This window comes from Bombina bombina, chromosome 2 (genome assembly GCF_027579735.1).
Source record: "Bombina bombina isolate aBomBom1 chromosome 2, aBomBom1.pri, whole genome shotgun sequence".
In the NCBI taxonomy this organism is placed as follows: domain Eukaryota; kingdom Metazoa; phylum Chordata; class Amphibia; order Anura; family Bombinatoridae; genus Bombina; species Bombina bombina.
The window spans coordinates 281,357,278-281,371,693 of NC_069500.1; the positions used below are offsets into that span (position 1 = coordinate 281,357,278).

A 14,416-nucleotide genomic window follows, 5' to 3' on the forward strand; every position below is an offset into this window, starting at 1 on the left:
CTCCAACGGTGTGTCCGGTCCACGGCCCGCCCTGGTTTTTTTAATCAGGTCTGATAATTTATTTTCTTTAACTACAGTCACCACGGTACCATATGGTTTCTCCTATGCAAATATTCCTCCTTAACGTCGGTCGAATGACTGGGGTAGGCGGAGCCTAGGAGGGATCATGTGACCAGCTTTGCTGGGCTCTTTGCCATTTCCTGTTGGGGAAGAGAATATCCCACAAGTAAGGATGACGCCGTGGACCGGACACACCGTTGGAGAAAGTAATTTATCAGGTAAACATAAATTCTGTTTTTCTATCCATTATAAAATAGTGGCATGGTAAATGTGCACTAAAAATAAACAGAAATGTGATAATAAACAGGTGGCATTTCATTTTTAGAAAATCACACGCTATAACGGATACATAATACATATTGTTTATGCATTTAAAGAAAAAAAGAATTTTCATATTTTTGTTGGTTCATGCGTTTATTTTATATAAATATATTTAAATGATCATTGCAATTTCAATAAAGTATGTGTATGTATGTGTAAATATATAAAAATAAAAACTTTTAAAAACCACCACAGGGTAGCTAAAAAAAGGAGAAGCGCAATTATGTAATGTGATATAAAAAGGAAAAAAAAAATTGTGATTATGATTCAGTTGTTCACATAAAAGTTTGACTCATATAGCAATAAATTAATAATTAAAACAAAGAAATATACAGAAATATAAAAGTTTGCAATACTTAGTTAATTCAGGCTCAGTCCTTATATATACAGAATAAGGTGTCAGCCGGGTGTAGGCCCTGGATCCAGAATTGTGCTGCAGCTCCTCAAACAGGTAAAGAAACTGTATCTCTTGCAAAGCCGTCTGTATGTGAGAAAACAGAAGAGAGCAGACACGATTCAAGTGTAGATCTCCCAAACTTTTATTAACAGCCACACATGTGAATATACTCACAAGAGGTAAAATATAAACGAGCATGTCAAATACAAAATCCCCTCCCGGTCAATGTATCATGCGGATGTAAGGTCAGTCGGTCAGCTGTTTAGATCGCCATGTACAAAGGTACTAACCGGTTTAACTGGGGGTGGAGGTAAAAAGGCCCTTCCATGTATGAGTTCCACAACTGATACACGTATATCACGTGATACCGGAACTCTTACGGCGGCCTCACAGGGTCAAAATAGGAATCAACTGCTAACTGTTCTACGTGTTTCGTCCCTATTCGATGGGACTTTCTCAAGAACTAACTTGTGTGTCTTTGCGCACTCTTTTAAAGAGGGTTACAAAGATTGGCTGACCAATTAAAAGACATGATAGTGATATGAAGTCTCATAAAACCTTTCTTAAAGGTACATAACATAGCCATACAATACGATACGATACATAATGATCTGCTTACATATTAATAAATACATAATAATCATATACATACAATGTCTATAATGACGATTGTTAAAACAACTGATAAAGCAATTACATATTTCATACTAACTCTCTCCATATAAGTTTTAAAATCCAGTATATAGTAAATAGATAATAAAAAGATAATAAAAATATAATAATAAACATATCAATGGACCTCAGTTTAGATACCTATAAGGATACAGATAAAAAACAGATTCTATTTCACTTTTGCTTATATTAAATTATATGTATCAATTAATAACAATAAAAAATATTTTTAAAAATTCTTAATGGAATATAACTTAATATATATATAAAATGTATCTATAAAATAAGATAATTAAAATCAATTTGATATAAGGAAATTTGATTAAAACCAATTTGATTACAGATATGCTAAAATGTCTAATTCAATATTAAGTCCCTTAGGTTCTAGACAATCAGGAGTTTTAATCCAAAAAGTTTCCCTTTGTATTAATCTTAATAGCCTATTTGTGTCCCATTTATTAGGGGGCACCCATTCTATAATACTAACTGTAAGATCATCAGTATTACTGCTATGAAAAATGTTAAAGTGATGGGACACACTATGATTATCAAATCCTTTAGAGATGTTATTCACATGCTCCCTTACTCTATATTTAATTTTTCGTTTTGTTCTTCCAATATAGAACATCCCACACTTGCAGGACAGCTGATATACCCAGGACCGTCTTTAACACAGGGCAAAAGGGGCAGCTGCCCAGGGCCCAGTTTCTGTTGAGGGGCCCAAGAGTCCTAAAAAAAATTTTTTTATTTTTTTTTTAATGGTTCATACCAGACTGCTGATTTGACATGAGGAACACACGCATTCAGTACTAATACTGTCACAGTCAAAAGTACTCTGCTTATGTATATTTTTTTAAAACTGTGCCAGACCGTGCCGGTGTCATGTGATATGCCAAGCTATTGCCATGTGCTGTTTTAGATGTGCACTGTGCAGCACTGAATGCAAAGCCCTAACTCGGCATCCAGCCATTCCCACTGCATCATAAAAGGTCCTACTGGTGTTACCACTGTTACCAGGTAACTGCTCTGGTGGTAGGGATTGAAATGGGTAAGGCTGACTGTAAGCGCATGCAGCAGAAAGCTGGAGCGGCAAGCACGTGAGGATTTGAGCATCTGTGCAGCTGCATACACTGCTCTCTTCAGTCTTGAGGCTCTGTGACTCATCTCACACTGTATCCATGCAGCCTTGGACAGACAGCATCAAGTCTGCTGGTCCTTTTAGCCCTGCTATTTCTGCTGTGGCCCTAAGATCAACTAACTGAAGTTTGTTAGGGGAACAGTGCTTTGTAGAAAGGTGTCAGTGGGAAGAATAAGTGAGTGCACCCCCCCACCCCATGCAGCATTGTCTAGTGCAAGGTGAGAGGGAACTTGTTCCTAGCAAAGAAGTGACATGTGCTGCTGTGGCTGATGTATAGTGTCATGCTGATACTTCACACATTAATGTAAGGTTTATTTTTATAGTTTTTGTTTTCTCTCTGTCTCAGATTTTACAGCTTCCCATAGTAGTTCTGCTGTTCCAGTCAGTAAACTTATACTGCACCTCCATGCTTCCTCCTCAGTCTTTACCTTGCTTTGCTCCTGTTGGCTGCCCTAAATCTCTTTAACCAGCTAACCTCACACCAGAATCACATTCAAAAGAATATTAAATTAATCCACAGTGGAGGAATTTATATATTTATTTACTTATTAGTACTGCTTAGGTCCAGTTTCACATATTGCAATTTATTTCATATTTTTAAATGATTAGCTCAGCAGTGGATAATCCACTGCTGGGCTAATAATTAAAAAAAAAATGATTTAGTTGTTTTTTGGGATGTTGGGGTGGAGAGCGAAATTGCATGGGGGGGGGCAAGAAAATATATCCTGTCAATATTAAAGACGGCCCTGGATATACCGCATATGTTGAATGGCAGGAACATCTACTTTTACAATCATATTGTTTACTACCATTATAATTGAAGAATTGTGCACTATTAGGTGAAATTAGGGGACACATAATGCAATATTTTTGTTTGCAAGGATAGAGACCAGGTTTGGCCCCACACCAACTAGTCAATTGTCCTTCTTTAGATGGTGGACGGAGTTTTGTGGGTGCTATATAGTTTTTTATATCTTTGTTTCTTCTAAAAATTACATCTGGTTTGTCCCCCAATATTTTATTCAAAACCGGATCTAGTTTTAGAACTTTCCAATTTTTATTTATAATCTTTTTAATTTTATAATGTTGGGTATTGTATTTAGTTACAAATATATATATACTGTATATATCATACAATTTTTAAACTAGTGTTGCCCAAATTATGGCCCAAGGGCAACATCTGGACCCCCAAGTTTTTTTGTGTTACCCTCAGCACCACTAGGTAGAAAACTGACATCAGTAATTTGTTGCAAAAAAAATCAGTTCCATGATTCGTTTTATGCAATAGAGAATGTGTATTTGTATCACATTTTGTAAATTTGAGTAGCATATACTCAATACTCATATACAGTTACTTTTATAAAATTAACTAAACTTCTATAGATCTGTAACTAAAAGTGCTATTCTATTCTAAAAAGAGTAAGAAATAGCTCACCAACTATATATAAAAATAGAAACCTTAGAAAGCCCGGTGAGATCTATACTGTCTATTAATTATTGATTGCATGGGGAATGTTGGCAGTGGTCACATTTTACGCTATTACATCTCTAGACTCTAACCTTTCAACTAGACATGTGCATTTGTACATTTAGTTATTATCCGAATGCAAAAGAAGGTGGCAGCTTTCGGCGCTCGACTCTATTCGTAATCGGATGTCTGCTTGTGAAAGTGCAACACACTGAGATCTGGATTTGCACAGATCTTTGTGTCTTGCATTTAAGAAGAAGAAATCCGGCCCCCAAAAAGAGCAGAATGCTGAAATCGCCCGCCGCCTCCTGCATTCTAATAGTAACTAAACATGTGAATGCACGTCTATTTTCAACTCACTTTGTGATGTCACCTCTAGCATGTGCAGTCAGTATGGCCAGAACACAGACATAACAAAATATAGGACCAATCAGGATGGGGGGGAAAGACTTTTTTTTTTTTTATGGTTTTTGAGGAAAAATCTATCTACAGATAGTTTTCTATTTAAGATACATTTTAAATCCTGAAATAAGGATTCATTTTAATAATGTAGCATGATGCTGTATATTCATGGCTGCAATGTTAAACCATAATTTAAATAGATTTATATCGTTTTACTGATCAGTGATTTAAATTGAGATTTAAATCAAATCCACTCTAGACTCGATTATCTAAATAAACTTTGTTGGTTCTGATGTGGTTTTTCACGCCAACCCTCGCAGGGGCTGCTCTTGTGGAATTCTCTTAAAAAGGGGCAGTTCCTACAAGTGGCGAGAGATCTCCTATAGAAAGTAATGGAGCTCGCTGGAAAGGGAAACTTTGCTGGGTAGAGCGAAGTTAGCAGTGAGCAGAGGTTACACTTCAAAAGATAAATGCTGCTTAAAAAAACAAACCACATTGTGCTATTTTCTTCTGATAGCATCTTACAATCGCCTCTATTTTTTACGCATGTCTTTTCTTCGCCACCGTTTACTTTGTGAGGAAAAAAAACCTGAGATCTGTAGATAATTCCACTTGAATTTGGGAGACAATTTCATACATGTGAAAAGAACAGCAATGCAATACTGGGTGCTAGCTGAATGCGATGGATGAGCCAATGAAAGAGGCATATATGTATTGCCACCAATCAGCAGCAAGCTCTTAATACTGCTCCTGCATACCAAGAGAACAAAGAAAATTAGTTAATAGAAGTAAATAAGAAAGTTGTTTAAAATTGCATGTTCTACCTGAATTATGAATATTTCATTTTCACTTTACTTTCCCTTTAAGCTGAAAAATTCAAATTTTGACAAACCCTAGGGTGTATAAAGGGATGGTTGCTCCATGGAATATAGACATCTCATTGTAGTATTATGCATATTAGGCATCTGCGATCAGGTCATTTAGAGGCAAATGAATGGCGAACATGGCGGCCACCAGTGCCATTCGGCTCTTTTTGTAACCAGATTTCTTCCCGTAAAAGTGCAACACACTAAGATCTGTGCAAATCCACATTTTGTGTTGCACTTTTACAAGTAGAATTCCGGCTCAGAAAAGTGCCAAATTCTGCTGGCGTTCGCCATCTTTGACATTCGTTTGCTGCAGAATTAACTGAATGCACATGCCTAATGCATATTGTATATCTGTAGCTAGTGTTATATTATGGTGTGTTTTTGTCTGTCACAGCTAACATACTCACCTGATGCAATTTTAGTGTTAATGATAATATTAATTGCCAAGTAAAAAGGCCACAGATGGCGCTGACATGCGTATCACAAAGAGGTGGTTTATAATTCTATCCTTGCTGTGCCAATACTGAAGTAATGCCTGGTCTGCCCTAGCTCAGTGGCACACAGCATAAATAGCAGGAAATAATGCTTTTCTCATGTTTGTTTTGTTTTCTAGCTCGAGACAACTGCCTGGCAGCTCAACCTCCAGATGGCTAAATCCACCCAAGCAAAAATGAAAACTCCCCAGGCTGTGATAGAACTTGGAGTTAGCCAGGAAGACACAAAGGTAGGACGCTGCATCTGTTGCAGAGCCCTTGCTCTTGTCTCCATAGGGCCAGTTGTGAGATCAGCTCTTTATGCTTATAATGGCATTTAACCACCTGCCTGCCATTATCCTAACCAGTCAAATCTCTTGTTTCACATTGCCTGTTGCATACTATGTATTTATTTAACTAAGCCAGAAGATGGCCTTTTATACACCCCACTGGGTTATTCTATAAATAGGCCAAATTAATGTAATATAGTTTAATACATTAAAGGGATATTAAATACCTATGTTTTTATAATGCTGCCAATTGCTTAAGCCGTCTATTGGATTTTCAGCATTTGCAGGCTGCACAATTTGCTTTATGGCTTATCTAAAGAGATTACCTTAATTTTTATATAGAAGCAACATGAGTTTAATGGGCTTTTACCTTGGATGCCATGATCCTTTCTTGGGTGCTATGCTACTAAGATATTGAGAGTCTGTGTTTATATCCGTTTCATACATTTGTGTTGATGACACTTGTGATGTATTTATTAGCAGATCGAAGCCACCAAAACAAAACAAACAGAGAGGGGAGACTGGAGAAAGACACAACAAAGGAAATATTTATTTAAAGAGACATGAAACCCATTTTTTTTCTTTCATGTTTCAGATAGAGCATACATTTTTAAACAACTTCTACTTTTGCAATTTACAAATTGTCAATTTTGCTTTATCCTCTTGGTATCCATCATTTATAGAGCAGCAATGCACTACTTGGAGCTAGCTGAACACATTGGTAAGCCAATAACAAGAAGCATTTATGTGCAGTCACCAATCAACTGGTAGTTCCCACCTCCTAAGCCTACCTACTGTAGGTATACTTTTGAACAAATGATACCAAGAGAACAATGCCAGTTAGATAATAGATGTAAATTGGAAAGTTGATTAAAATTGCATGCTCTATCTGAATCTTGAAGGAAACATTTTGGATTTCATGCCCCTTTAATATTACTGATACTCACAGCTTCTTTCTAGTTTATAACAATATATACTTGTTTAAATAGGTAGCCTATGGAAAAGATTGATGTAAAAAAAAGATCACTTAGGAATTATGTGTTTTTAAAAAAGTGTTTATGTTTTAGTCTTATAACCTTGCAGAATATTTGTTCTTGATTTTCCAATGCATAAATACATAATACTGAACCCAGTGTGCAGAACATGGATTTTATTGGTCTATCGGAGCTGGGGTTCTGTGGGAAGTAAAATTGATCATTCTATTAAATAATTACCATGAATGCAACACAAATCTTTCTGCTTTTCATCTTGGAAATGTTTCTCAAAAACATCACTGTGTATATAATTAACACGCAGCAGCATCAACACCACTGCATTATAATGACACTCATTTCAGTTGTTTTTTCAACTTATATTATGATTATTTTAATTGAGAAAACGCACAAACATAGTTAAAAAAAATATGTAATATTCATATGCATAAACTGTCTGCAATGCCTAACTATTTGCACTGCAAAAAGTTCTAAAAATGCAACTTAATAAGCTAAACATGTAACTACTATTTTATTCTTACTAAATAGAAACTGCATTGCCTGCTAGGGGAACTTATTGCTTTGTATGTATTCGACTCATTAAGCAGCGATTTGGATCTAAACAAGATAGCAATGTGCATAAAACATTGAAATAATACAGTACTCAATTTTGCAGCATGGGATTTGTTTTTTTTTAAATGCAATATATATTTTTTTATTCATAAATTTCTTGGCCACTATAAAGATGTGAATATCTGCATGATCAGTATACTCAGCAGCACTTTACTAAAGGGACCAATATAGGGTCAGATTACAAGTGGAGCAGTATTTAACATTCCTGGCTGATCGTTAAATGCGCAAGGAGTAAGTTTTTTGCTCGCGACGGGTTGCGCTCGTGTTATGGGTTGAAAAGTAAACCGTTTTCTCTTGCGCGGTAACCCAACACGCTTTAAAAAGACGAACGAGTGTGATAACCTGTTCCCCCATAGAAGTCAAAGGAGCAAAAAAGTGGTGGTGGGGGGAAACCTAACAATCAACTCACGCGCAAACACAATTGCATATTCTTAAGTGCGCTAACCCGTCATGAAAATATGTATATTAAATATTCCATTGTTCTCCCCTTAGAAGAATATTATTATTATCATTTATTTATAAAGCGCCAGCAGATTACGCAGTGCTATACAAAGAATAAAAACATTACAGGGATACAGTAATACACAAACAAGTACAGTAGGGTTAAATAACAGTTGTAGGTGCAATAATTGAGTTATACAAAAGGAGAGGAATGCCCTGCCTTTGAGCACAATCAATACACAAGAATATGCACTATTTGTTCATAAATACATATTTCTACATATATCTGATGTTTTTTTTTATACAAATATATATTTATACCTATATATATACACATGATTATATATATATATATATAGGAATACCTATTTATTAATACATTGAACATATATGTTAAATATTTTTTATTAGATGGTGTTATTATGAGTGTAACTGTACTTTGTAATGCATTTTTTATGTGTTTTGTGATAATTGTTTGTTTTGCAAAACAAAAAGTGCAAACACCCGCAATAAACCCCTTATCGCTTGCGTGTAACTGTTCTCCACTTGTAATCTAGCCCATAGTGTCAGTTGGTTAAAAAAAAAAAAAAAACTAATAAAAACTGCATTGGAGCATTAATCTATGTATCTATTACTTTAAAAACAAAAACAAATAAGCAAATCTAGCATATTTGTTAAAACTGCATTTAGAGGGACATGAAACCCAATATTTTATTTTATGATTCTGATACAGCATTCAACTTTAAACAACTTTTCAATTTACTTCTATTATCGAATTTGCTTTGCTCTCTTGATATCCTTTGTTGAAAAGAATACCTAGGTAGGTTTAGGAGCTGGTAGCTAGCTTCTGATTGGTGGTTTCACATATACACTGTATACATCTTTGCATTGGCTTAAAAATGTGTTTAACTCCCAGTAGTGCATTGCTGCAGACTCAATAAATGATACCAAGGGAATGAAGCAAAATTATGATAGTAGAAGTAAATTGGAAAGATTTTTTAAATGGCATGTTCTATCTAAATCATGAAAGAGAAATTTTAGTTTTCATGGCCCTTTAATATAGATGTTTTCATAGACCATACTGACGCACACACACACACAGACGAAGTTGGCATATGCAGTCTGTGATTAGCTAATAGCTGGTCTGTTAAGTTATGATGAGAATGATGTCCTGACTTTAGGAGCTTTCAAAATAGCGTAACTAGTTTTTGGGTGTGGTTACAAGAAAAAAATTAAATGCCTCTTCAGGCCTTCCTTATTGGATATAATGATGATCTACTGAATTATAAAACATTGTTTTAAAGAGGTTTTATGACCCCTGAACATAAACAATAATAGTTCATCCCAATACAATCTAGAGAGCTGTTCTTAATGTTTCCCATGTCCTTACCTACACCTACCGCAACAGCTGTCCTATCTAATGCTCTGGGCAAATTTAGAATGGGCGCCTTCTGTGTCAGGGACCACCCACTTAAATAGGCATATTTGGAAATGTTTTTCAAAAGCCAATCTCCACTCAACACTTGCCTTATTGGAAGAATCAATTTGGACTTAGTACTGGAGTAGACAAAGCCACTGCCATTGTTTTGAAGATCCTTATGAGATCAACCCTGCTGAGGTAAATTAGGGACAGATATGTAGCAGGGTTAATAGGCTAGTTAGGTGCCATGTGTACATCGACTATCTTTAGACCTAAATTAAAGGCAAAGGTGGCAAAATAATAAGTGAAAGTATACAGGGAGTGCAGAATTATTAGGCAAGTTGTATTTTTGAGGATTAATTTTATTATTGAACAACAACCATGTTCTCAATGAACCCAAAAAACTCATTAATATCAAAGCTTGAATAGTTTTGGAAGTAGTTTTTAGTTTGTTTTTAGTTATAGCTATTTTAGGGGGATATCTGTGTGTGCAGGTGACTATTACTGTGCATAATTATTAGGCAACTTAACAAAAAACAAATATATACCCATTTCAATTATTTATTTTTACCAGTGAAACCAATATAACATCTCAACATTCACAAATATACATTTCTGACATTCAAAAACAAAACAAAAACAAATCAGTGACCAAAATAGCCACCTTTCTTTGCAAGGACACTCAAAAGCCTGCCATCCATGGATTCTGTCAGTGTTTTGATCTGTTCACCATCAACATTGCGTGCAGCAGCAACCACAGCCTCCCAGACACTGTTCAGAGAGGTGTACTGTTTTCCCTCCTTGTAAATCTCACATTTGATGATGGACCACAGGTTCTCAATGGGGTTCAGATCAGGTGAACAAGGAGGCCATGTCATTAGATTTTCTTCTTTTATACCCTTTCTTGCCAGCCACGCTGTGGAGTACTTGGACTCGTGTGATGGAGCATTGTCCTGCATGAAAATCATGTTTTTCTTGAAGGATGCAGACTTCTTCCTGTACCACTGCTTGAAGAAGGTGTCTTCCAGAAACTGGCAGTAGGACTGGGAGTTGAGCTTGACTACATCCTCAACCCGAAAAGGCCCCACAAGCTAATCTTTGATGATACCAGCCCAAACCAGTACTCCACCTCCACCTTGCTGGCGTCTGAGTCGGACTGGAGCTCTCTGCCCTTTACTAATCCAGCCACGGGCCCATCCATCTGGCCCATCAAGACTCACTCTCATTTCATCAGTCCATAAAACCTTAGAAAAATCAGTCTTGAGATATTTCTTGGCCCAGTCTTGACGTTTCAGCTTGTGTGTCTTGTTCAGTGGTGGTCGTCTTTCAGCCTTTCTTACCTTGGCCATGTCTCTGAGTATTGCACACCTTGTGCTTTTGGGCACTTCAGTGATGTTGCAGCTCTGACATATGGCCAAACTGGTGGCAAGTGGCATCTTGGCAGCTGCACGCTTGACTTTTCTCAGTTCATGGGCAGTTATTTTGCGCTTTGGTTTTTCCACACGCTTCTTGCGAGCCTGTTGACTATTTTGAATGAAACGCTTGATTATTCGATGATCACGCTTCAGAAGCTTTGCAATTTTAAGAGTGCTGCACCCCTCTGCAAGATATCTCACTATTTTTGACTTTTCTGAGCCTGTCAAGTCCTTCTTTTGACCCATTTTGCCAAAGGAAAGGAAGTTGCCTAATAATTATGCACACCTGATATAGGGTGTTGATGTCATTAGACCACACCCCTTCTCATTACAGAGATGCACATCACCTAATATGCTTAATTGGTAGTAGGCTTTCGAGCCTATACAGCTTGGAGTAAGACAACATGCATAAAGAGGATGATGTGGTCAAAATACTAATTTGCCTAATAATTCTGCACTCCCTGTATTACAAAGGTTTTTTTGTTAGTTTTTTTACTAGCCATATTTAAACATTTTATATTCCAATCCCTTTAATTACATTAGTGGTGGAGGTGACATTCCTTTATTACTGTGGTGATGTGTTTGCGACCTTCAAAAGCTGTATTCCTGTCATCAGGCTGTTACAGAAAATCCCTCTCAATGTCCTTGTTCTTCTCCTGTGTTCCAGGTAATCTCCCACTATCTGTGATTTCAGATCCCAGTTATTATTATGATTTTTCAGTTTAGATGCTAATTTGCAGTTTTAATCTTTCATATTCGACTATTCAGACATCATTTGCATTAAAGGGACAGTCTAAGCCAAAATAAACTTTCATGATTCAGATAGAGCAAGTAATTTTAAACAATTTTTCAATTTACTTTTATCACCAATTTTGCTTTTTTCTGTTGGTATTCTTAGTTGAAAGCTTAACCTAGGAGGTTCATATGCTAATTTCTTAGACCTTGAAGGCCACCTCTTTTCAGAATGCATTTTAACAGTTTTTCACCACTAGAGGGTGTTAGTTCACGTATTTCATATAGATAACACTGTGCTCGTGCACGTGAAGTTATCTGGGAGCAGGCACTGATTGGCTAGACTGCAAGACTGTCAAAAGAACTGAAATAAAGGGGCACTTTGCAGAGGCTTAGATACAAGATAATAACAGAGGTTAAAAGTGTATTATTATAACTGTGTTGGTTATGCAAACCTGGGGAATGGATAATAAAGGGATTATCTATCTTTTAAAACAATAACAATTCTGGTGTAGACTGTCCCTTTAACATTGATTGCTGTTTAAAAGTGAAATACTTTGAAACCAGATAATATTCTCCTCTACAAACATTATAGGGAAATTAATGACACACTGTGGGGTCAATCACATTGTGCTGAAACTCTGCTGCAATAAAAATAAAGCTAGTGAATGTCTGACACTATAATATGAATGTTTGACTTTGTACCCTGGTATTGATTTTTCATTGTAAATTAGATGTATATAAGCAATTAAGCATTAGAAAATATCTGAATTAAACATCTGAATTAAAAAATAAATATGTTCTACAATTGTCATCTAGTTAGCATACTTTGCTGTTTTCCCCCCAAATCAAGAGCAGTCCAAGGAAGCCACCCCTTGAAATGCCTATGAATATGTTTGGCCCTTTTGCTGTGACCAAAGACAAGATGCAAATGAGTCCTGCACTGATCTGAGCACTGCTATGCATTCCCTTTATTATTTGCTATAGCCGAAAATACACAATATATACACATTCTGCGGTAGAAATATTCAGTTTATGTTTTTCTGACAAGTAATCCAGGCAAAATCACATGTCAATTAATTTTAGTAGCAAACAGATTTTGTTTTGCTTGTTTTTTTCCTGCCGTGATGTTTTTACTTTCAAGTTGATAGCTTAAAGAAAGAAAAAAAAAAGAATAATACATTGCAAATATACTTCCTCGTTAAAAACAAAAACCAAAGCCAAATTTAAATTGTCTTTTATATTGGAATAAAATTAGATTTTTGTGATTGACAACAGCAAATATCACTTGAAATCACTTTGGCTCGTATGCACAAGCAGATGTGTTTTTATGAAGTACAATTTATCTATAAATCTGTCATTAGGTAACCGGTACTATTTATTGTTTTGGAGACAAGTCAAGCTATTGTACAACCTAATAGTTTTACTATGAGTGTTTGGAAAGGTTATGTCATCCCTCCCTTGTTGTGAGCATTTAACCTAACTTAAATGTAGAAATAATTTTTTTTAAATGAAAATAAAATATAGAGACCCGTCCCGCCCACTTTACAGTTGAGTTTTGAAGATAAAAATCATCTTATATCACAAACAGGGATTCAATTAGATTTTTTAGATGTAACAGCCCGAATAAAACAATATTTTAAAGTTTGTAGAGATATATCTTTATATAAGCATTGAATACTTCAATATGCAACATGTATTTTCAGTAACCAGCATTGGTTTCAAAAGCTTTAAAGTAACTTTTTTTATATATGTATGAAGAGTATGTATCAGCAGTTAGGATACGTCTTTAGAAAAATGTGCTTATAGAAATAAACTCCTGCATTGATCAGCCAATCGCAGTGTAGAATGTTGTAGTGTCAGAGGTTGAGAAGTGTTCATTATGCACTTCACCTTCTCTGAGGTCAGTGGGAAAATAAACAACTTTATAGGAAAAGCGGGCAAAATAAATAATTTTACAAATTTAGCAAAATTTTTTACTATGCACAATTTTGCAAAAAATATAATAGATGTGAGATCTTTCATAAGTATATATTTTTTTTTTAGTCTGGTCCCTTTCTGTTTTGTTAATAAACTTGGAATTCCTAGACTAGACAAAGGGTCTGGTGCTGTCGTGCACATATTCTGCACTGTATGATTCATATGCTTTTAAATTACTTTTTTCACCTCAATGAACCAGTCAAGGTGAAGAGCAGTTGAGTACAATGCAGGCTCTGGTAAAACCATCATCAGCAAAAGCGTATCATGCGCACTGATTTCAGAAAACAGATATATTTTAGTTTTGTTTATGCTGCTCGCCTCAGCATTATACTGTTCTTCCATATGTTATGTTTAGTACTGTTATTGCAGGCTCATGTGAAGTATTTTACTTTGTGTTTTCAATACTCCTGCACAGACATTGCATATAGTGATTTTTTTGAGTTACTAAGATGTATCAGCACTTTACTGCTAGGAAATTAAATGTCATGGATTGGGAGATATTTTTATTATTATTTATAAAGCACTAGCATATTCTGCAGCATTGTACAATTGAGTAATAAAACGAGAAAGAGAAAAAAACAAAATAAATACTACTGTAGGAGAGTGATAAACAATAAGAACCGTGCCCTAAAGAGAACTTTATAATTCACAAGAATACCAACAAAAATGTGTTTTTGTTTGTGTTCCATTTGTTTGATACATTTTCTACAAATTTAGAGTGATGCTGACTTAGA

General features: G+C 35.6%; 1 protein-coding gene across 1 annotated transcript in view; it reads left to right on the forward strand.

The window, feature by feature from the left end:
• Positions 1-14,416, forward strand: part of COMMD10 (COMM domain containing 10) — a 1,017,192-nt gene that overhangs the window by 311,395 nt on the left and 691,381 nt on the right. The window contains exon 5 of the mRNA XM_053701577.1: positions 5,941-6,051. Within this exon, the coding sequence (XP_053557552.1) occupies positions 5,941-6,051 (111 nt within the window). The remainder of the gene's footprint in view (positions 1-5,940; positions 6,052-14,416) is intronic.